Below are 22,992 nucleotides of genomic sequence, written 5' to 3' on the forward strand. Positions count from 1 at the left end.
GGTCCTGTCCTCTATCAGAGCATTCCCTGTGTGTGTGCGGTGTGTCGGTACGATTGTGTCGACATGTTTGAGGAGGAAAATGAGATGGAAGCGGAGCAATTGCCTATTATAGAGTTGTCACCCCCTAGGGAGTCGACACCTGAGTGGATGAGCTTATGGAAGGAATTGCGTGACAGTGTCAGCTCTTTACGACAGACAGTTGACGACATGAGACAGCCGGCTACTCAGCTTGTGCCTGTCCAGGGGTCTCAAACGCCATCAGGGGCTTTAAAACGCCCGTTACCTCAAATGGCAGACACAGACACGGATACTGACTCCAGTGTCGATGATGAGGAGACAAACGTGACTTCCACTAGGGCCACACGTTACATGATTGAAGCAATGAAAAATGTATTGCATATCTGATAATACAAGTACCACTAAAAAGGGTATTATGTTTGGTGAGAAAAAACTGCCTGTAGTTTTTCCTGTATCCGAGGAATTAAATGAAGTGTGTGATGAGGCGTGGGTTTCCCCCGATAAAAAACTGATAATTCCTAAAAGGTTATTGGCATCGTACCCTTTCCCGCCAGAGGATACGGCACGTTGGGAAACACCCCCTAGGGTGGATAAAGCGCTCACACGCTTGTCTAAACAGGTAGCACTACCCTCTCCTGATACGGCCGCCCTAAAGGAACCTGCCGATAGAAAGCTGGAGAATATCCTAAAATGTATATACACTCACACGGGTGTTATACTGCGACCAGCAATCGCCTCAGCCTGGATGTGCAGTGCGGGCCTGGCGTGGTCGGATTCCCTGACTGAAAATATTGATACCCTAGATAGGGACAGTATATTACTGACTATAGAGCATTTGAAGGATGCATTTCTATATATGCGTGATGCACAGAGGGATATTTGCCGACTGGCATCAAGAGTTAGCGCGCTGTCCATTTCTGCAAGAAGAGGTTTATGGACGCGGCAGTGATCAGGTGATGCGGATTCTAAAAGGCACATGGAAGTATTGCCTTATAAGGGGGAGGAGTTATTTGGGGTAGGTCTATCAGACCTGGTAGCCACGGCAACTGCTGGAAAATCCACATTTTTACCCCAGGTAGCTTCTCAACCTAAGAAGACGCCGTATTATCAGGCGCAGTCCTTTCGGCCCCATAAGGGCAAGCGGGCAAAAGGCGCCTCATTTCTGCCCCGTGGCAGAGGGAGAGGAAAAAGGCTGCAACAAACAGCCAGTTCCCAGGAACAAAAGCCCTCTCCCGCCTCCGCAAAGTCCTCAGCATGACGCTGGGGCTTTACAAGCGGACTCAGGCACGGTGGGGACCCGTCTCAAGATGTTCAGTGCGCAGTGGGCCCACTCGCAAGTGGACCCCTGGATCCTTCAGGTGGTATCTCAGGGGTACAAATTGGAATTCGAGACGTCTCCCCCTCGCCGTTTTCTAAAGTCTGCTTTACCGACGTCTCCCTCAGACAGGGAGGCGGTATTGGAAGCCATTCACAAGCTATATTCCCAGCAGGTGATAATCAAGGTACCCCTCCTACAACAGGGAAAGGGGTACTATTCCACACTATTTGTGGTACCGAAGCCGGACGGCTCGGTGAGACCAATTTTAAACCTAAAATCCTTGAACACTTACATACAAAGGTTCAAATTCAAGATGGAGTCACTCAGAGTAGTGATTGCAAACCTGGAAGAAGGGGACTATATGGTGTCTCTGGACATCAAAGATGCTTACCTACATGTCCCAATTTACCCTACTCACCAAGGGTACCTCAGGTTTGTGGTACAGAACTGTCACTATCAGTTTCAGACGCTGCCGTTTGGATTGTCCACGGCACCCCGGGTCTTTACCAAGGTAATGGCCGAAATTATGATACTCCTTCGAAGGAAGGGAGTTTTAGTTATCCCTTACTTGGACGATCTCCTGATAAGGGCAAGATCCAGGGAACAGTTGGAAGTCGGAGTAGCACTATCTCAGATAGTGCTGCGCCAGCACGGTTGGATTCTCAATATTCCAAAATCGCAGCTGATCCCGACGACACGACTTCTATTCCTAGGGATGATCCTGGACACAGTCCAGAAAAAGGTGTTTCTCCCGGAGGAGAAAGCCAGGGAGTTATCCGAACTAGTCAGAAATCTCCTAAAACCTGGCCAAGTCTCAGTGCATCAATGCACAAGGGTCCTGGGAAAGATGGTGGCTTCTTACGAAGCAATCCCATTCGGCAGATTCCACGCAAGAACCTTCCAGTGGGATCTGCTAGACAAATGGTCCGGGTCGCATCTTCAGATGCATCAGCGGATAATCTTGTCACCAAGGACAAGGGTGTCTCTCCTGTGGTGGTTGCAGAGTGCTCATCTTCTAGAGGGCCGCAGATTCGGCATTCAGGACTGGGTCCTGGTGACCACGGATGCCAGCCTGAGAGGCTGGGGAGCAGTCACACAGGGTATAAATTTCCAGGGCTTGTGGTCAAGCCTGGAGACATCACTTCACATAAATATCCTGGAGCTAAGGGCCATCTACAATGCTCTAAGCCTAGCAAGACCTCTGCTTCAAGGTCAGCCGGTGCTGATCCAGTCAGACAACATCACGGCAGTCGCCCACGTAAACAGACAGGGCGGCACAAGAAGCAGGAGGGCAATGGCAGAAGTTGCAAGGATTCTTCGCTGGGCGGAAAATCATGTGATAGCACTGTCAGCAGTGTTCATTCCGGGAGTGGACAACTGGGAAGCAGACTTCCTCAGCAGACACGACCTCCACCCGGGAGAGTGGGGACTTCACCCAGAAGTCTTCCACATGATTGTGAACCGTTGGGAAAAACCAAAGGTGGATATGATGGCGGCCCGCCTCAACAAAAAACTAGACAGGTATTGCGCCAGGTCAAGGGACCCTCAGGCAATAGCTGTGGACGCTCTGGTAACACCGTGGGTGTACCAGTCAGTGTATGTGTTCCCTCCTCTGCCTCTCATACCCAAGGTACTGAGAATCACAGAGGACCCGTGGCCTCTACCTCTAAGAAGGGACCTGCTCCAGCAGGGACCCTGTCTGTTCCAAGAATTACCGCGGCTGCGTTTGACGGCATGGCGGTTGAACGCCGGATCCTGAAGGAAAAAGGCATTCCGGATGAAGTCATCCCTACCCTGATCAAAGCCAGGAAGGATGTAACCGTACAGCATTATCACCGTATTTGGCGTAAATATGTTGCGTGGTGCGAGGCCAGGAAGGCCCCTACAGAGGAATTTCAACTGGGTCGTTTCCTGCATTTCCTGCAAACAGGACTGTCTATGGGCCTAAAATTAGGGTCCATTAAGGTTCAAATTTCGGCCCTGTCGATTTTCTTCCAGAAAGAACTGGCTTCAGTTCCTGAAGTTCAGACGTTTGTCAAGGGGGTACTGCATATACAGCCTCCTTTTGTGCCTCCAGTGGCACCTTGGGATCTCAATGTAGTTTTGGGGTTCCTAAAATCACATTGGTTTGAACCACTCACCACTGTGGACTTAAAATATCTCACATGGAAAGTGGTAATGCTGTTGGCCCTGGCTTCAGCCAGGCGTGTCTCAGAATTGGCGGCTTTATCCTATAAAAGCCCTTACCTAATTTTTCATACGGACAGGGCAGAATTGAGGACTCGTCCTCAATTTCTCCCTAAAGTGGTTTCAGCATTTCACTTGAACCAGCCTATTGTGGTACCTGCGGCTACTAGGGACTTGGAGGACTCCAAGTTGCTGGACGTGGTCAGGGCCCTGAAAATATATGTTTCCAGGACGGCTGGGGTCAGAAAATCTGACTCGCTGTTTATCCTGTATGCACCCAACAAGCTGGGTGCTCCTGCTTCTAAGCAGACTATTGCTCGTTGGATTTGTAGTACAATTCAGCTTGCACATTCTGTGGCAGGCCTGCCACCCATTCCACAAGGAAGGTGAGCTCATCTTGGGCGGCTGCCCGAGGGGTCTCGGCTTTACAACTTTGCCGAGCTGCTACTTGGTCAGGGGCAAACACGTTTGCAAAATTCTACAAATTTGATACCCTGGCTGAGGAGGACCTGGAGTTCTCTCATTCGGTGCTGCAGAGTCATCCGCACTCTCCCGCCCGTTTGGGAGCTTTGGTATAATCCCCATGGTCCTTACGGAGTTCCCAGCATCCACTAGGACGTCAGAGATAATTCTATTTCTCGTAGTCCGTAGTGGATGCTGGGCGCCCATCCCAAGTGCGGATTGTCTGCAATACTTGTACATAGTTATTGTTACAAAAATCGGGTTATTATTGTTGTGAGCCATCTTTTCAGAGGCTCCTCTGTTATCATGCTGTTAACTGGGTTCAGATCACAGGTTGTACGGTGTGATTGGTGTGGCTGGTATGAGTCTTACCCGGGATTCAAAATCCTTCCTTATTGTGTACGCTTGTCCGGGCACAGTATCCTAACTGAGGCTTGGAGGAGGGTCATAGGGGGAGGAGCCAGTGCACACCAGGTAGTCCTAAAGCTTTACTTTTGTGCCCAGTCTCCTGCGGAGCCGCTATTCCTTACGGAGTTCCCAGCATCCACTACGGACTACGAGAAATAGAATTATCGGTAAGTAAATTCTTATTTTCACTCATTTTCATTTGTATTAACTGATGCAGACCCCAAACCCCCCCAAAGCAAATGTTCTGTATAATAATTAAAATAGTGATAAGCTTTTAATATGTATTTCCTGTGTTACCTTTGCATGGCCATCCACAGGAGCCTCCAGATGGTCCTCGAGGTATTGCCTCTATTTATCTGTACTGTGGAAGTGCTTCAGTTTCTGCTATTTTGGAGAAACATTCACATTGTATCCCTAAGGATTGTGAGAAAAAGACAAAAGTAGTAAGTACAGTACTTGGACATGATCCAATGCGATTAGAAAGTCTGTAGCTGCCATTCATGTACTTGTCGTCTGCTTTGTTTGCTTGGTTTATATCCATAAGCTGGATGTAAGAAAGGTATAGAATGGACCAGTCTGTTGCGTCTAGTTAGCTTGGCCATGTGCAGCAGGTGATGTCCATCTTTTTATAAGGGAAAAGGGGCATGTTGGAGTCTGTCCCAATGAGCTAATAAAATGAAAAAAAGTGTGTGTTTGTGTGTATAGATTATATTTATCTTTCATCTTATCTGGGGACACTGCTATGCCTATGGGTGTAGAAGGTGGCAAACCAGGAGCAGGCACAAATTCAACCCAAAGTTGCATGTAAAGTTTACTTCTCCTCCTCCTGATCCCATGTGTACAACATTACAGGGAATAAGGAGGTTGTCAGTGCAGACTTGTAGCCTGAACCTATGGGGGAGGTGTTCCCTAGCTCTTCTTTTTAGTTTGCTTTTCCAGGATAAAGCCTGCCAACATTGCTCTAACAACCATATCTAAACAGCAAAAGTGGTTATGCAGAGAAGACATGCTGGAAGTGGCGAGTTAGTCTCTGTGTATCTTCATGTTTTTATTGTCCTTTATTTATATGGCGCCACAAGGGATCCGCAGTGCCCATTATAGAGTGCATAATCAAATGAGCAAACAAGAAAACAGCGCTTACAGTTCAAGAAAATATAGGACAAGTATAGAAAACCAAGGGTCAGGTGCCATCAAAGGTAGTGTGAAGTATAAGATAGTGTAAGTAAGGAAAGGCACACGAGGACAGAAGGCCCTGCTCTTGCGAGCTTACAATCTAAAAGATTAAGGGCTGACAGACTGGGGTGACACAGAAGGGGTAGACAGTGATCATATACAAGAGGGTTAGGAGGAGAGTTGGCTGGGTTTGGTGAAGAAGTGGGTCTTGAGAGCCTGTTTGAAGTTTTGTAGAGTGGTGAATTCCATAGATAGGGAGCAGCACATGCAAAATCTTGTAGGTAGGAGTGGGGGGAGGTAATCAGTTGGCAGAAGAGACGGCGTGCATTAGCAGAGCGAAGACGATGGCTAGGAATGTAAAGAGAGGTAAGGTCAGAGATGTAAGAGGGAGAAGATTGGGTGAGGGCTTTGTAGGTTAGTACGAGAAGCTTGAATTGGATTCTGAATGGTAAGGGTAGCCAGTGAAGATCCTGCAAGAGAGGGGAGGTGGATGTAGTATGTTTGGTGAGAAATATGAGACCGGCAGCTGCATTGAGGATAGATTGGAGTGGAGACAGGCACTTTTGATGGAGGCCAGATAAGAGGAGATTACAGTAGTCCAATCTGGAGATGACCAGTGAGTGGATGAGGGTCTTGGTAGTGTCCTGGGAGAGAAAGGGTCTGATCCTGGAGATGTTTTTGAGATGGAAACGGCAGGTTTGTGAAAGGTACTGAATGTGTGGTTTGAAGGAGAGGGAGGAGTCGAGGGTTAAGGGCCCCATACACTACAGCGATAATGCCCGATTTCAGCCCAGTTCGGTCAATCGGCCCGATATATCGTCTGAATCTGGCATTTTAGAGGTGTTCCTGACCCGATCCGATGCGCGTTCCTGTGAGCATAGGATCAGATCTTCCAGATTGAATGTGCTGCACATTCAATCTGGTCCGACTTGGGGGCATGGCTTGGGATCGCCCAGGATAGCCAAGATATATCGTATGCAAATGGGCAGCATCCGATGTATCTTGGCCGATCCTGCCCCCCGGGAGGCTACCGGGGTGATCGCCTGCGATCACCTCCGACATGAGATCGTTCTAGCGTATGGGGCCCATGACTCCAAGACAGCACACTTGGGGGCTAGTACTGCCATCAATGGTTAAATAAATTGTGGGAGGTGAGGTTATGCAGGAGGGAGGGAAGATGATCAGCTCAGTCTTAGACATGTTAAGTTTTAGAAAGCGCTGGGACATCCAGGAAGAGATGATAGAGAGACAGTTGGAGACACGAGTGGGGGGGAAGAAAGAGAGCAACCTACATTTTCAATTCCAGGCTTTACCTTTCAGTCTGACCACGGCTCCATGAATTTTCACCATGGTGGTCATGACGGCTCTATTCCGCCGTCAGGGTATCGGGATCCTGCCGTATCTGGACGACTTGTTGATCCTGGCAAACTCTCCAGAGGTTCTCCTCTGTCATCTGGAACTAACGGTACAATTCCTGCAGGCCCACGGAAGAAATCTTCCCCGGTCCCTGCTCAGAGCATGGTGCACCTAGGAGCACTATTGGACACCCACAACCAGCGGTTGTTTTTGTCTCCGAAGAAGATCCTGAAACTTCAGGACAAGATAAGCTGCTTCCTCGATACACTCGGCGATGCAAGTACTAGGCCTCATGGTGTCGTTTCGACATGGTAGAGTACGCTTAATTTAATTCGCGCCCCCTGCAGAAGTTGATACTTTCCAAGTGAGACGGCCTGCCTCACTGGATCAGGAACCACATGATCTCCTTCACTCCGGAGGTCCTCTTGTCACTGAGCTGGTGGCTTCAGGACCAGCAACTGAGCAGGGGTCGTCCTTTCTGAATCTCCAACTGGGTCCTTCTGACGACGGATGCCAGTCTGTGGGGCTGGGGTGCGGTGTTTGGAGCAACACTGTCTTCAGGGTCGGTGGACCAGGGAGGAATCTCTCCTTCCGATAAACATTCTGGAATTTCGGGCAGTGTTCAATGCGTTGACACTGGCCCTGCCTCTAGTACAGAACAGGCCTGTTCAAGTACAGTCAGACAACGCCACCACGGTGGCATACATAAATCATCAAGGCGGCACTCGAAGCTGCATGGCACTGAAGGAAGTATCAAAAATCCTTCGTTGGGCGAAACGCCATCTGCCAGCCATATTGGCAGTGTTCATTCCGGGAGTCCTCAACTGGGAAGCGGACTTCCTCAGTCGTCAGGACCTACACGCCAGAGAGTGGAGTCTTCATCCGAAAGTCTTTCAACTCCTAGTGGACAAGTGGGGCCTTCCAGATGTAGACCTGATGGCGTCTCGACACACTCACAAGGTTCCAGTCTTCGGAACAAGGACAAGGGATCCTCAAACAGCATTCGTGGACGCACTGGCAATTCCATGGAACTTTCGGCTGCCATACATGTTCCCGCCGGTGTCACTTCTGCCCAGGGTGATAAGGAAGTTCAAGCAAGAAGGAGGAATGCTACTTATAATCGCTCCAGCATGTCCCAGACGGCATTGGTTCTCAGACCTGCAGGGTCTCTCGATAGTGTCCTCTTCTACTTCCACAATGCCCAGACGACCTCGTTCAGGGCCCTTGTGTCTACCATGATTTGGCCCGGCTGGCTTTGACGGTGTGGCTCTTGAAGCTTCCGTACTGAGGGCCAAAGGATTTTCTGAGGCGGTCATTCGCACTGTGTCGAAGGCCTGTAAACCGGCTTCGTCTAGGATTTATCATAGGGTCTGGAATTATTTGTCTGGTGTGCGACTAACAATCATGACGCATATATGTTCACTACTGCCAAGCTTTTAGCTTTCCTGCAACAGGGCCTGGACTTAGGCCTTCGTCTGGCCTCCCTCAAGGTTCATATTTCTCATACGTCCTAGAGGATGCTGGGGTCATCATAGAACCATTGGGTTTAGACGGGATCCGCAGGAGACATGGGCACTTTAAGACTTTGAAAGGGTGTGAACTGGCTCCTCCCTCTATGCCCCTCCTCCAGACTCCAGTTTTAGAATTGTGCCCAGTGAGACTGGACGCACTACAGGGAGCTCCACTGAGTTTCTCTGAAAAATACTTTTTTGTTAGGTTTTTTTATGTTCAGGGAGGCTGCTGGCAACAGTCTCCCTGCTTCGTGGGACTTAGGGGAGAGAAGTATGACCCACTTCCAGTGAGTTCAAGGGCTCTGCTTCTGGCTACAGGGCACCATTAGCTCCTGAGGGTGCTGATCGCTGGGTACGCCTAGATGCTCACTCCCGCAGCCAGCCGTCACCCCCTTTCAGAGCCAGAAGACAGGTGAGTAACCGAAGAAAAGAAGACTTCAGCTTCACTGACGGCATTTTCTGAGGTACCGCGCAGCGGGCAGATGCTGCGCGCCGAGCTCCCACACACAGCACTGCAGGGCGCGGGGGGGTGGCGCCCTGGGCAGCTAAAATCATCCTCATTATTCCACTGGCAAGAGCGGACATTAGTGCCACGGCACTGTCCTAACCCCCGCCAGTATAAATATCAAAAAAGCGTGACAGAAGCGTGCCATTAAGGGGGCGGAGCTTCTTCCTCACAGCTCACGGCGCCATTTCCTCTCCGCAGGCTGCAGAGTTGCTGGTCCTCCTCACACTAACAAGTACCAGGGGTACAAAACGGGGGGGTGGGGGAGGCAGGAATATAGGTGCAATATATATGTGATAGTAAAAGCGCTTTAGGTCTGAGGCAATTTCTTGGTGATTTCAGGCCCGCTGATTTAGTGCTGGGTTGTGAGCTGGCAAATCCCCTCTGTGTCTCTCTGACAGACTATATTGTGGGTCTGTCCCCTATATGCCCGGTGTGTCTGTGGGTGTTTGGTGCACGTGTGTCGACATGTCTGAGGCTGAAGGCTCTTCCCAGGAGGAGGCTGTATTAGGGACACAATCGGCTGCGGGGGTGACCCTGTCGGCACCGCCAACACCGGATTGGGTAAATGTGTTGAATGCTAATGTGGCTCTTATTAGTAAGAGGCTAGATAAGTCTGAGTCTCAGTCCCAGGCATGGAAGAAATCTGTAGAAGATATGTTATTGCAAAGTCAGGTTCCCTCAGGGTCACAAAAACTTACGTTGGCCCAGTTGGCAGACACTGATACCGACACGGACTCTGATTCCAGTGTCGACTATAGCGATTCCAGATTAGATCCAAAATTGGCAAAAAGCATTCAGTACATGATTGTGGTGGTTAAAGAGGTACTACATATCACTGAGGACCCGGCTGTCCCTGATAAAAGGGTCTGTATGTATAAGGAAAGGAAACCTGAGGTGACGTTTCCTCCCTCTCATGAACTGAACACGCTATTTGAAAACGTCTGGGAAGGTCCTGACAAAAAGTTTCAGATTCCCAAAAGAATTATGGTAGCTTATCCGTTTCCCTCGGCAGATAGTGAAAAGTGGGAGTCACCCCCCACTGTGGACAATGCCCTGTCACGTTTGTCTAAAAAGGTGGCTCTCCCGTCACCTGACACGGCGGCCCTTAAGGATCCTGCGGATCGTAAACGAGAAACTACGTTAAAGTCCATTTATGCGACCACAGGTACACTACTCAGACCTGTCATTGCATCTGCGTGGGTAAGTAGTGCTATCGAAAAGTGGGCAGACAACTTGTCTTCTGAAATAGATACCCTAGATAGGGATAGCATCCTCTTAACGCTGGGTTATATCAAGGACGCTGCAGCATACCTGAAGGAAGCTGCGAGAGATATTGGTCTTTTGGGATCAAAGGCCAATGCCATGGCAGTCTCAGCTAGACGAGCGTTGTGGATTCACCAATGGAATGCTGATTCCAAGAAAAGTATGGAGTCTCTACCATATAAAGGTAAGGCCTTATTTGGTGACGGCCTTGATGATTTGGTATCTACAGCTACCGCGGGTAAGTCATCCTTTTTGCCTTATGTTCCTCCACAACAAAAGAAAACGCATCACTATCAGATGCAGTCCTTTCGGCCCAATAAATACAGAAAGGGCCGAGGTTCTTCCTTCCTTGCTACTAGAGGAAGGGGAAGAGGTAAACGATCACCAGCCTTGTCGGGCTCCCAGGAGCAGAAGTCCTCCCAGGCTTCTGCCAATTCCACCGCATGATGTTGGGGCTCCTATACGGGAGTCCGCACCGGTGGGGGCACGTCTCAAACTCTTCAGTCAGTTTTGGGTTCGTTCGGACCTAGACCCATGGGTTTTACAAATAGTATCCCAAGGGTACAAGCTGGAGTTTCAAGACGTTCCCCCTCGCCGTTTTTTCAAATCGGCCTTACCAGTTTCACTTCCGGACAGGGAGGTAGTTTGCGACGCAATACAAAAGTTGTGTCAAAATCAAGTTATCGTCAGGGTTCCCCAGTCACAACAGGGAGAAGGCTGTTATTCGAGCCTGTTTGTGGTCCCGAAGCCAAACGGCTCGTCAGACCAATCCTAAACCTGAAATCCCTAAATTTCTACCTAAAGAAATTCAAATTCAAGATGGAGTCTCTCCGAGCAGTGATCTCCAGTCTGGAGAAAGGGAATTTTATGGTGTCGGTGGACATAAAGGATGCCTTCTTACATGTTCCCATTTATCCTCCGCATCAGGCTTACCTGAGGTTTGCAATTCAGGATTGTCATTACCAATTTCAAACATTGCTGTTTGGTCTGTCCACGGCTCCGAGGATTTTCACCAAAGTGATGGTGGAGATGATGGTTCTCCTTCGCAAGCAAGGAGTCACGATTATCCCATACTTGGACGATCTCCTGATAAAGGCGAGATCCAGGGACCAGTTGGTGCAAAACGTTGCACTCTCCCTAACAGTTCTTCAGCAACATGGTTGGCTCCTAAACTTGCCAAAATCACAGTTGATTCCGTCGACGCGGTTGTCGTTTTTGGGAATGATATTGGACACAGAACTACAGAGAGTCTTTCTTCCAGTGGACAAGGCTCTAGAACTTCAGAGTCTGCTCAAACAAATTTTGAAACCAGCAAGAGTGTCAATCCATCAATGCATTCAGTTGCTGGGGAAGATGGTTTCGGCCTACAAGGCCATTCAGTTTGGCAGATTCCATGCCAGAGTGTACCAGTGGGACCTGTTGGACAAGTGGTCTGGGTCCCACCTACACATGCACCAGAGGATAATCCTGTCTTCCAAGACCAGGATATCACACCTGTGGTGGCTGCACAGCTATCACCTCCTAGAGGGGAGCAGGTTCGGGATACAGGACTGGATCCTGGTGACCATGGATGCAAGCCTCCGATGCTGGGGGGCAGTCGCAATGGGAGAAAACTTCCAAGGAAGATGGTCAAGTCAGGAAACTTGTCTCCACATAAATGTTCTGGAGTTAAGGGCCATTTACAACGGCCTTCTGCAAGCAGAAAATCTTCTTCGAGATCTGCCTGTACTGATCCAGTCGGACAATGTAACAGCAATAGCGTACATAAACCGTCAGGGCGGAACGAAAAGCAGAGCGGCAATGGCAGAAGCCACAAGGATTTTCCGCTGGGCGGAAAAGCATACAAGCGCTCTGTCAGCGATCTTCATTCCAGGAGTACACAACTTCCTCAGCAGACACGATCTCCATCCAGAAGAGTGGGGCTTCTACCAAGAAGTCTTCGCAGAGGTGACAAGTCGTTGGGGAGTTCCTCAAGTAGACATGATGGCATCTCATCTCAACAAGAAGCTTCAGAGATATTGTTCCAGGTCAAGGGACCCTCAAGCAATTGCAGTGGATGCACTGGTGACACCGTGGGTGTTTCAGTCGGTGTATTTCCTCCACTTCCTCTCATTCCAAAGGTTCTAAAGATCATAAGAACAAAGATCCGGCCGATCCTCATTGTCCCAGACTGGCCAAGGAGTGCTTGGTATCCAGATCTTCAGGAATTACTCATAGGAGATCCCTGGACTCTTCCTCTGCGCGAGGACCTATTACAATAGGGGCCATGCGTGTATCAGGACTTACCGCGGCTACGTTTGACGGCATTGCGGTTGAACACAAAATCTTAGCCCGTAAGGGTATTCCCAGTGAAGTCATTCCCACACTTATTCAGGCCAGAAAAGGGGTAATATCTAAACATTACCACCGTATTTGTAGAAAATATGTTTCTTGGTGGGAATCCAAGGGGGCTCCTATGGAAGAGTTTCGGCTAGGACGTTTTCTCCATTTTCTACAAGCAGGTGTGGATGCGGGCCTAAAATTGGGCTCAAGGTACAGATTTCGGCCTTATCGGTTTTCTTTCAGAAACAAATGGCCTCCCTTCCAGAAGTTCAGACCTTCGTGAAAGGCGTGTTGCACATCCAACCTCCGTTTGTGCCTCCAGTGGCACCATGGGATCTTAGTGTGGTGTTGCAGTTCCTTCAATCACATTGGTTTGAACCTTTACGGACAGTGGAGTTGAAATTCCTCACTTGGAAAGTGGTCATCCTGTTGGCCTTGACATCTGTAAGGCGGGTTTCTGAGTTAGCGGCCTTGTCTCACAAGAGCCCTTATTTGATCTTCCATGAAGATAGAGCTGAATTGAGGACACATCAACAATTTCTACCGAAGGTGGTTTCCTCTTTCCACATGAACCAACCTATTGTGGTGCCTGTGGCTACTGACGCCTTCGCTGAGTCAAAATCGCTGGATGTGGTCAGAGCTTTGAAGATTTATGTCGCCAGAATGACTCAGATTAGGAAAACAGAGGCTCTGTTTGTCCTGTATGCTCCCAACAAGGTTGGGTGTCCTGCTTCCAAGCAGACCATTGCACGCTGGATCTGTAACACGATTCAGCATGCTCATTCTACGGCTGGATTGCCTTTACCGGAATCGGTGAAGGTCCATTCTACTAGAAAGGTAGGCTCATCCTGGGCGGCTGCCCGGGGGGTCTCGGCATTGCAACTTTGCCGAGCAGCTACTTGGTCGGGGTCAAACACATTTGCAAAGTTCTACAAGTTTGACACCTTGGCCGATGAAGACCTTAAGTTTGGTCAATCGGTGCTGCAGAGTCATCCGCACTCTCCCGCCCGTTCTAGAGCTTTGGTATAGCCCCATGGTTCTATGCAAATGAAATAGGATTGTGTGGCATAGCAGTGTTGTATTATAGAACATATATATATATATAGAAGAGAAGAATATTCTATACATATATATATATATATATGTATATATACTATATATATAGAATATATAGGTACATTTAACTATCATTACTACCATCGAATGCAAATGAAATAGGATTGTGTGGCATAGCAGTGTTGTATTATATAGGTACATTGAAAAAGGTTTTGTTTTATTGTTATTTGTAAAGATTTAGCTGGCTGCCTTATTGGAATGTAATGCCTGTTTTGTCTTAGCTAATTTATGGCCTTAGCATTAAAGGGGGATTGTATTGGGTGGAGTTAGCAATCATTGCATTCACATGGCAATTTTACCTATTTAAAGTTTAGTATACGGCTGGTAGCCGTCGGCTGGTAGTGCTTCCATAGAAGTGCTGACATAAAAGTGTTATTATAATATTAGCGTTATACCTGCGTTAAACAGAAGGGAAACGGGAAACAACTACACACCAAAACTATGACATATGGACTGCCTTAATGCCTCAAAAGTATGTAATTCATATTATGCATATTATCTGTCTTTAAAACCAAGAAAAGACAGCCCCAATCTGCTCACTACAGTTCTCTCTTATGCAAACTCATGTATGTTTTTGATGTAATGATTTGCTTGTAATTGGCATTGCATGTGTGGGGAAGTTGTTCAGTGAAACAGTTTATTACTGCATGCTGTCTGGTGTTTACCTCCTTTGACCATTTGGCCATTGTGGACAGGTGTACTATATCTTTACATTTAGTGAGGTGTAGTCGTGGTGTAAAGGACAGAGTGTGATTCCTGATTAGTGAAAAGAAAAAACAAACAAACACTGAACAACATCACCAAACAGGTTATTTCAACTTTAAACTTGACATTTATTTTGTACTGTCTGGACATGGCTACTAATAACAGATGTACAGACAAAATTCTTAAAGCTATGTGTGCAAATGCTAGGAGCTTAGGAGACAAAATTCCAGAGCTAATTACGATAATGACAAGGGATAACCTGGATATTGTCACAATTACTGAGTCATGGTGCAATGAGAATCATGACTGGGACATAGCTATACCAGGATACAATTTATTTAGGAAGGATATAATGGGAAGAATTGGAGGAGGGGTAGCAATGTATGTGAAAAAAAGCATAAATGCTACTTTAATACAAAATGTTGAGGACAAAACTGAGGCCCTTTGGGTCACCACAGAAACCGGGGAGAAGGACATTATTCGCATTGGGGTGATCTATAGACCACCAGGCCAGGGGAAGGATTTGGACAGGAACCTATTGTTGGACATCTCTAAAATAGCTTTAAAGGGAGAAGTCATAATCATGGGAGACTTTAATTTACCTGATGTAAATTGGGAGGGGTCCTTTGCAAGTTCAGCTACAAGTGGCAAATTTCTAAATTCCTTACAGGGAGCATCTCTCAAGCAATTGGTGAGGGAGCCCACTCGCAAAGACTCAATATTAGATTTCATTCTTACAAATGGTGACAGGATATCAGACATATATGTGGGTGAGCACCTGAGATCCAGTGATCATCAAGCAGTATGGTTTAGTATAAAGACAGGATCCAACTCCTGTCACACAAAAACAAAGGTGTTGGATTTTAGAAATGCTGACTTTGCAAAAATGGGGAGATGGACTGGAGGAACTTGGAAGGGGTGCAGGAGAGGTGGGAAAAACTGAAAAGTGCAATACTAAGGGCAACAGACCTTTGTATCAAAAGGGTTAGGAAAAGCACCAGGAAAAGGAAGCCAGTGTGGTTCACAAAAGAAGTATCAACTAGTGTGAAAGCAAAAAAGATGGCTTTTAGGAAATACAAACAGACTCATGACAAAGGAGGTGTATCTTGACAGACGGAAGGATGCTAAGAAAGTGATCAGACGTGCAAAGGCAGAAGCCGAGGAGAAAATGGCCCAGTCAGTAGATAAAGGGGGCAAAACTTTTTTTTAAGTATATAAATGAAAGGAGAAAATCAAATGGAGGAATAATAAGACTTAAGACAGAGAGTGAGAATTTGGTGGAGGGAGAAAAGGCAATAGCAGATCACCTAAATCATTATTTTTGCTTAGTATTTACTACAGAAGGAGAAGGGAAGGGGCCAGAGTTAAGTTGCAAGGACATTCATAAAAATAAGGTAGATGAAAGTACATTTACAGAGGAGAAGGTCCTAACTGAACTTTCAAAACTAAAAGTGGATAAATCAATGGGGCCAGATGGAATACACCCAAGGATACTAAAAGAGCTAAAAGATGTGCTGGTGGCACCATTAACCGAATTATTTAACCAGTCACTAAATACAGGTGCCATTCCAGAGGACTGGAAAAGAGCAAATGTAGATCCACTGTACAAAAGTGGAAGCAAGGAAGAAGCAAGTAACTACAGACCAGTAAGCCTTACATCAGTAGTAGGGAAAGTAATGGAAAAACTACTAAAAGAAAGAGTTGTGGAATATCTTAAATCAAACAACTTACAGGATCCAAAACAGCATGGATTTACTGGTGGGAGATCATGCCAAACAAATCTTATTGAATTTTTTGACTCTGTGATGAAAATAATAGATCAAGGGGGAGCTGTAGATGTAGCATATCTAGACTTTAGTAAGGTATTTGACACTGTCCCACATCGCAGACTGCTAAATAAACTTGAAAGTGTGGGGGGTGGATTATAAAATAGTTAAATGGATAAGAAACTGGTTGCATGATAGGAAACAGACAGTTGTAGTAAATGGAGTGCAATCTATGGAGGGAAATGTTACCAGTGGAGTACCCCAGGGATCTGTACTCGGACCAGTTCTCTTTAATATCTTTGTTGGTGACATTGCAAATGGTATTGAAGGGAAAGTATGCCTTTTTGCAGATGATACAAAGATATGCAACAGGGTAGACACACCAGGAGGGGTAAAACAAATTATTGATGACCTAGCTAGACTTGAAAGATGGTCAAGAACATGGCAACTACAGTTTACTGCTAAAAAATGCAAAATCATGCACTTGGGTCTCAAAAACCCAAAGGCTAAATATAGTATCAAGGGTACTATAATGGAAACTACTGAGGAGGAAAGGGATTTAGGAGTCACTATTTCAAGTGGCTTAAAGGCAGGAAAGCAATGCAACAAAGCAATGAGAAAGGCAAGTCAGATGCTTGGTTGCATAGGGCGAGGAATCAGTAGCAGGAAAAGAGAAGTAATAATGCCACTGTATAGGTCATTGGTGCGGCCTCATCTGGAATACTGTGTCCAGTTCTGGACACCATATCTCCAGAAGGATATAAATACATTAGAGAGTGTACAAAGAAGGGCAACTAAAATGGTGCATGGCCTACATCACAAAACTTACCCGGAAAGGCTAAAAGATCTTAACACGTATAGTATGGAGGAGAGAAGGGAAAGGGGAGACATGATAGAAACTTTTAAATATACCAAAGGTTTTAACAAAGTTCAGGAGGGAAACATTCTTCAAAGGAAGAGAAGTATTAGAACTCGAGGACATACACTGAAACTGGAGGGAGGCAGGTTCAGGGGAAATTTAAGGAAAAATTACTTCACAGAAAGGGTAGTGGATAAGTGGAATAGCCTCCCATCAGAGGTGGTAGAGGCTAAGACTGTAGAGCAATTTAAACATGCTTGGGATAGGCATATGAATATCCTTACAAAGAATTAAGGTTCAAAAAGGGTTGAGATTACCTAAAGGATAAAAAAAAAGGGGCAGACTAGTTGGGCCAAGTGGTTCTTATCTGCCGTCAAATTCTATGTTTTTATGATGACCCCAGCATCCTCTAGGACGTATGAGAAAATAGGATTTTAATACCTACCGGTAAATCCTTTTCTCTTAGTCCGTAGAGGATGCTGGGCGCCCGTCCCAGTGCGTACTCTATCTGCAGTTGTTAGTTGTGGTTACACACATGTTGTGTTACGTTTTTGTCAGCATGTTGCTGCAATTGTTCATGCCGTTGGCTTGTGTTCTGTTGAATGCCACGTTCTGCGGCATGCTTGAGGTGTGAGCTGCTATGAATCTCACGTTAGTTTAACAATAAATCCTTTCCTCGAAATGTCCGTCTCCCTGGGCACAGATCCTATAACTGGAGTCTGGAGGAGGGGCATAGAGGGAGGAGCCAGTTCACACCCTTTCAAAGTCTTAAAGTGCCCATGTCTCCTGCGGATCCCGTCTATACCCCATGGTTCTATGATGACCCCAGCATCCTCTACGGACTAAGAGAAAAGGATTTACCGGTAGGTATTAAAATCCTATTTTCTGCCTTGTCGATATGGTTTCAGAGAAAAATTGTGACTCTACCTGATGTTCATACATTCACTCAGAGCTTTTTATGGATTCAACCTCCCTATCTCCCGCTTGTGGCTCTTTGGGATTTGTCTGTTGTTTTGGACGCCTTACAAGAGTCTCCGTTTGAAACTCTTGAGTCTGTGGACCTTAAGTGGCTTACTCTTAAGGTCTTGTTCTTGCTGGCTATTGCCTCTGCTAGACGTGTTTCAAACTTGGGTGCCTTTCTGATTTTTCACCGTGACCGGACGGTTCTTAGAACTCGCCCTGGTTATCTGCCTAAGGTGGTGTCATCTTTCCACCTTAACCAAGAGATTGTGGTTCCGACCTTTATCTCTTCTGGTCTGTCTTCCAAAGAGCGGTCTTTGGATGTGGTACGGGCTCTCCGTATATATGTGGAGAGGACTGCTTCCATTAGGAGGTCTTATTCCCTCTTCGTTCTGTTTGGTTTTCACAAACGTGGCTGGCCTGCGAATAAACAAGCCTTGGCCAGATGGATTAGAATGGTGATTACACAAGCTTATGCGCAGGCCGGTCTCCCAGCTTCTGCTGCTATCAAAGCCCATTCTACTCGGGCTGTTGGACCTTCTTGGGTGGCCCGCCGTGGTGCGACCCTTGAACAATTGTGCAAGGCAGCTACGTGGTCCTCAGTGATCACGTTCATAAGGTTCTATGCCTTTGATACTTCCGCCTCCTTTGGACGCCAGGTTCTTGTGCCCGCTACAGTGCGTCCCCTCCCATGAGGAACTGCTTTAGGACATCCCCGATGTTATCTCTGTGGTTCCCCAGTGTACCCTGCTGCAGAAAACAAGATTTATGGTAAGAACTTGCCTTTGTTAAATCTTTCTGCGAGGTACACACGGTTTCACAAGGCGCCCATCCTGACGCAGTTGGTTTCTTTGGGTTGGTATGGCATTAGCCGCTGATACCTTCTCCTGTCGTGAGAATGTGGTGTATGTGGCTACTAACGGTTGTCGTCTTTTACCTGATACTGCATTGGACTGGTTAACAAAACTGAGCTCCTGTGCACTGAGGCGGGGTTATAGAGGAGGCGGTGCTGAGCATATTGGGAACAGTCAAAGCTTTTAGCCTGTCGGTGCCTCGGATCAAGTTCCTACTCTACACCCCGATATTATCCCTTTGGAACCCAATGTACCTCACAGAAAGATTTAACAAAGGTATGTTCTTACCATAAATCTCCTTATCACTGGGCGCTGGAGTGTTTTTTTAAAAAGCAATAGTTTTAATATAGATTAAAAAATTAAACTGGTAAAATGAAATAACAATGATTCTCTTAAATTAAGCAATTCTTTGAGATACCATGGGCGGTATTCTTATTGTATAATAGACATAGAGTACAATGGGAGCCAGAAGTGATCTTACCAGAGTTCTAAATGTGGAGCCGTCGGTGGTTAAGTAGTGTGTAATCCGGAATAAACACACCTCTGGGCTCCAAAGCTTATACCGGGTAGTCACTATTGGTCCTCAGCAGTCAGATTCTGACGCGTTTCGGACCTCCTTGGGTCCTTTATCAAGGGTGTATGACTGCTGTAAAATATAACTCCTTTTAAATGGTTCAAAAAGACCACGCCCCTGTTTACCAGACATGCGCGGCCGTGGGGCTTCCGGTGGGCACAGCTGTCCATCCTACTGGCTGGCCTGAGTGCTTAGTGGTTGAAATCGGATGTCCTTGGTTGACGGAAGTCCACTATGTTGATACTGTGGTTGGCGGGAAGGTGTCTGCGGTTGGCGGAAGTGCGCTACCTCTGCACTTCCGGTCCGCGTTAGGTCACTACATTCGTGGTTGGCGGAAGTCGTCTCTGCTTTAAGCAGGTAACTGCATCCTCTGGTTGACGGAAGTAAAAAAGGATTAGCACAGAACTCTCCATATTTGAATGATGAAGTGTTTCCTTATACTATCCGCCACGTGGTCTGAGTGGTTATTTCTTATGGACTTTGAAAGTTTATAAGTACGGTATGTTTGATCCCATTAGTCATGAAAGAAAGAAAAAAACACAGTAATACTGGACCAATAAAAGTATATGATACATATAAAAAAGGAAAAATAGACAAAGTATCAATATGTAATACAAGAGGGGCTGTTGGAGTTTTGGGTGAGCAATCTGGATTACAAGAACCATTTCAGCGCAAAATCCTTGTTGAGGCCATTGGGGATGAGAGTCTTAAGTTTAAATATCCACTCCATCTCTTTTTGGGCCAACCTTGACTCACAGTCCCTGTTCCTACATGTATTCTTAATGGTTGAATCCTCAAGAATTTCTTTGTGACCTATGGAACATGAATGACGTTTCTTGAAATGTTCCAAGAGGGAGTGGGTTTCTACTCCTTTTTTGATGTTTCTCAGATGTTCATAGGAGAGGCCGCATCAGCATTCGATCAAATAAATTATGTTGGGGGTGTGGCATGTAATAATATCAATTGATTTTATGGTTCTTTCCTCTCGCACAGAAATTTGTATATTTTGTTACATTGCTTTTTACATTTCTGCACATAATGCAGGTACCGCATCGGTGAAACCCTTTCGTACGTATCCTATCTTCATTTGCGGATTCCAAAGTGCTCCTGACTAGTTTCTTTTGAACATGCCAATGGCGTCTGAAAAATGCCCTCCATTTTCATATGATGCAAATCATATTTGGTTATAAAAGCGAACTCCTGTTTTGTTTTGTTTTACTTTTTTGTGTTGTTCTTTATGAGCAGAAGATCTCTGTCGGTATTCAGGACTTCCTTTTTTGTTTCTTCAATGACCTGGTTGTTCCCTGGCTATGAAGTTGGTACCCATGTTGGTCATCTGTTCTATGCATACTTCCTCTTCTGTGCAGTTTCTACGAACACGTAGCAGTTGGCTTTTTGGTACCACATCAAGCCTCCTTTCCAGATGTTTACTGTCCTTAGTGATGTAGCTGTTGGAGTCTGTGGGTTTCTGCTATCTTTTACTCTGTAATTGACCATTTTTTGCATAGATTGTGAGATCTAAGAAATTGATGCTTTCTTTGCTCATTTGAAATGTGAATTTGATATTGATAGAATTGGTATTTATTGGAGTGTAGTTCTTCCTCTGTGCCTTTCCAAAAGAAAAGCACGTCATCAATGTATCTATGCCATGATACCAGCTTCGCCCCCCAATCCTCTCCCCGCCAGATGGTTTCCTCCTCCCACATAGCCAGGAACAGGTTGGCATAGCTGAGGACCAGCCTGGTATCATGGCACAGCTATGGGGTACCTAAAAGCCAACTGCTACAGTCGAGCCTTCGGGATTCAGGATTGGGTTCTGTTAACCACGGATGCGAGCCTCGTTCCAAGGATGGTGGTCGCACCAAGAGGCTGCCCATCCAATAAATATTCTGGAATTAAGGGTGATTTACAATGCCCTTCTTCAGGCCTCTTCTCTCCTTCGGAACCAGGACATACAAGTGCAGTCGAACAACACAACGGCTGTGGCGTATATAAACCAACAAGGAGGGACAAAGAGCAGAGCTGCTCTGAGAGAAGTAGCCAAGATACTACTTTGGGCAGAGTAGAATGCCAGGGTCCTATCGGCCATCTTTATCCCAGGAGTGGACATCTGAGATGCAGACTTCGACTTACATCTGGAGGAGCTTCAGCAGATCACACGTCGGTGGGGCCGTCCGCAATCGACATGATGGCTTCTCAACTCAACAAGAAGCTCCTATGCTATTGTTACAGGGCAAGGGATCCACGGGCTATAGCGGTGGACGCTCTGATGACACCTTGGGTGTACCGGTTCGTGTACTTCTTCCCTCCAATTCCTTTAATTCCCAAAATCCTCAAAAGATTAAAAAGGGAAAGAGATCTGGCAATTCTGCTGGCTCTAGACTGGCCGCGAAGAACTTGGAATACAGATCTTCTGAAATGTCATTAGAAGAAGACCCGTGACAGCTGCCACTTCGAGAGGATCTTCTTCAACAAGGGCAGTTCGTCTATCCAGACTTGCCACAGCTACGTTTAACAGCATGGAAGTTGAAAGGGAGATTTTAGCCAGAAAAGGTATTCCAGCTAAGGTTATCTCGACTGTGATTCAAGCCAGGAATGGGGTGATCATTACCATCGTATATGGAAGATTTATGTCTCTTGGTGTGAAGGCCAACAGTATTCAACTGTGGATATCTGGGACGTTTCTTGCACTTCCTGCAGGCAGGAGTGGATATAGCCTATGTTTAGGCTCCATTAAAGTTCAGATTTCAGCCTTGTCTTTTTTCTTTCAGAGACAATTGGCTACTCTCCCAGAAGTTCAGACGTTCTTGAAGGGTGTTCTTCATATTCAACCACCTTTTGTGCCTCCCACATCGCCGTCGGATCTCAGTTTGGTTCTAACATTTCTCCAATCTGATTGGTTTGAATCTTTACACAAGATAGACATAGAGTATCTTACCTGGAAGACTGTCATGTTGTTGGCTTTGGCCTCAGCGGGGAGTGTTTCGGAATAAGGGGCCTTATCCTGTAAGAGTCCTTACTTGGTGTTTCATGAGGATAGGGCAGAACTCAGGACTCGTCAGAGATTCTCGCCTAAAGTGGTATCTGCATTTCTTATCAACCAGCCGGTAGTGGTTCCAGTTGTCACTGATTCGTCTGTTATGCCAAAGTCCTTGGATGTGGTTCGGGCTTTGAAATTTTATGTCAAGAGGACTGCTCGTCACAGAAAATCTGACTCGCTTTTTGTTCTGTATGATGTCACCAAGATTGGTTGTCCTGCTTAAAAGTAGTCTATTGCTCGTTGGATCACACTTCCCATCCAACAGGCTTATTCTTCGGTGGCCTCACCGCTTTGCAGGTCGGGATCGAGCACATTTTTTAAGTTTTACAGGGAGAACCTTCAGTTTGGTCAGTTTGTTTTTGCAGAGGTCTCAGCACTCTCGCACCCGGTCTGGGAGCTTTGGGACTTCCCCGTGGTACTAAGACCATCCCAGTATCCCCTAGGACATAAGAGAAAATAGGATTTTAATTACCTACCGGTAAATCTTTTTCTCATAGTCCTATGGGGATACTGGGCGCCCGCCTCTGTGCTTCGTTATTTCCTGCAAGAGTTTGTTATCTTGTGTGTATGTACTTTGGTTCAGCTGTTACTG

At 46.5% G+C, this 22,992-nt stretch overlaps 1 protein-coding gene across 4 annotated transcripts in view; it reads left to right on the plus strand.

The window, feature by feature from the left end:
- The window catches only part of RNF17 (ring finger protein 17), a 1,464,292-nt gene that overhangs the window by 1,373,545 nt on the left and 67,755 nt on the right, over positions 1–22,992 (plus strand). For all 4 annotated transcript variants that reach the window (XM_063951617.1, XM_063951615.1, XM_063951616.1 and 1 more), the window contains one exon: positions 4,711–4,836. In XM_063951617.1, coding sequence (XP_063807687.1) covers positions 4,711–4,836 — 126 coding nt within the window. The remainder of the gene's footprint in view (positions 1–4,710; positions 4,837–22,992) is intronic.

This window comes from Pseudophryne corroboree, chromosome 2, assembly GCF_028390025.1.
Source record: "Pseudophryne corroboree isolate aPseCor3 chromosome 2, aPseCor3.hap2, whole genome shotgun sequence".
Lineage (NCBI taxonomy): Eukaryota > Metazoa > Chordata > Amphibia > Anura > Myobatrachidae > Pseudophryne > Pseudophryne corroboree.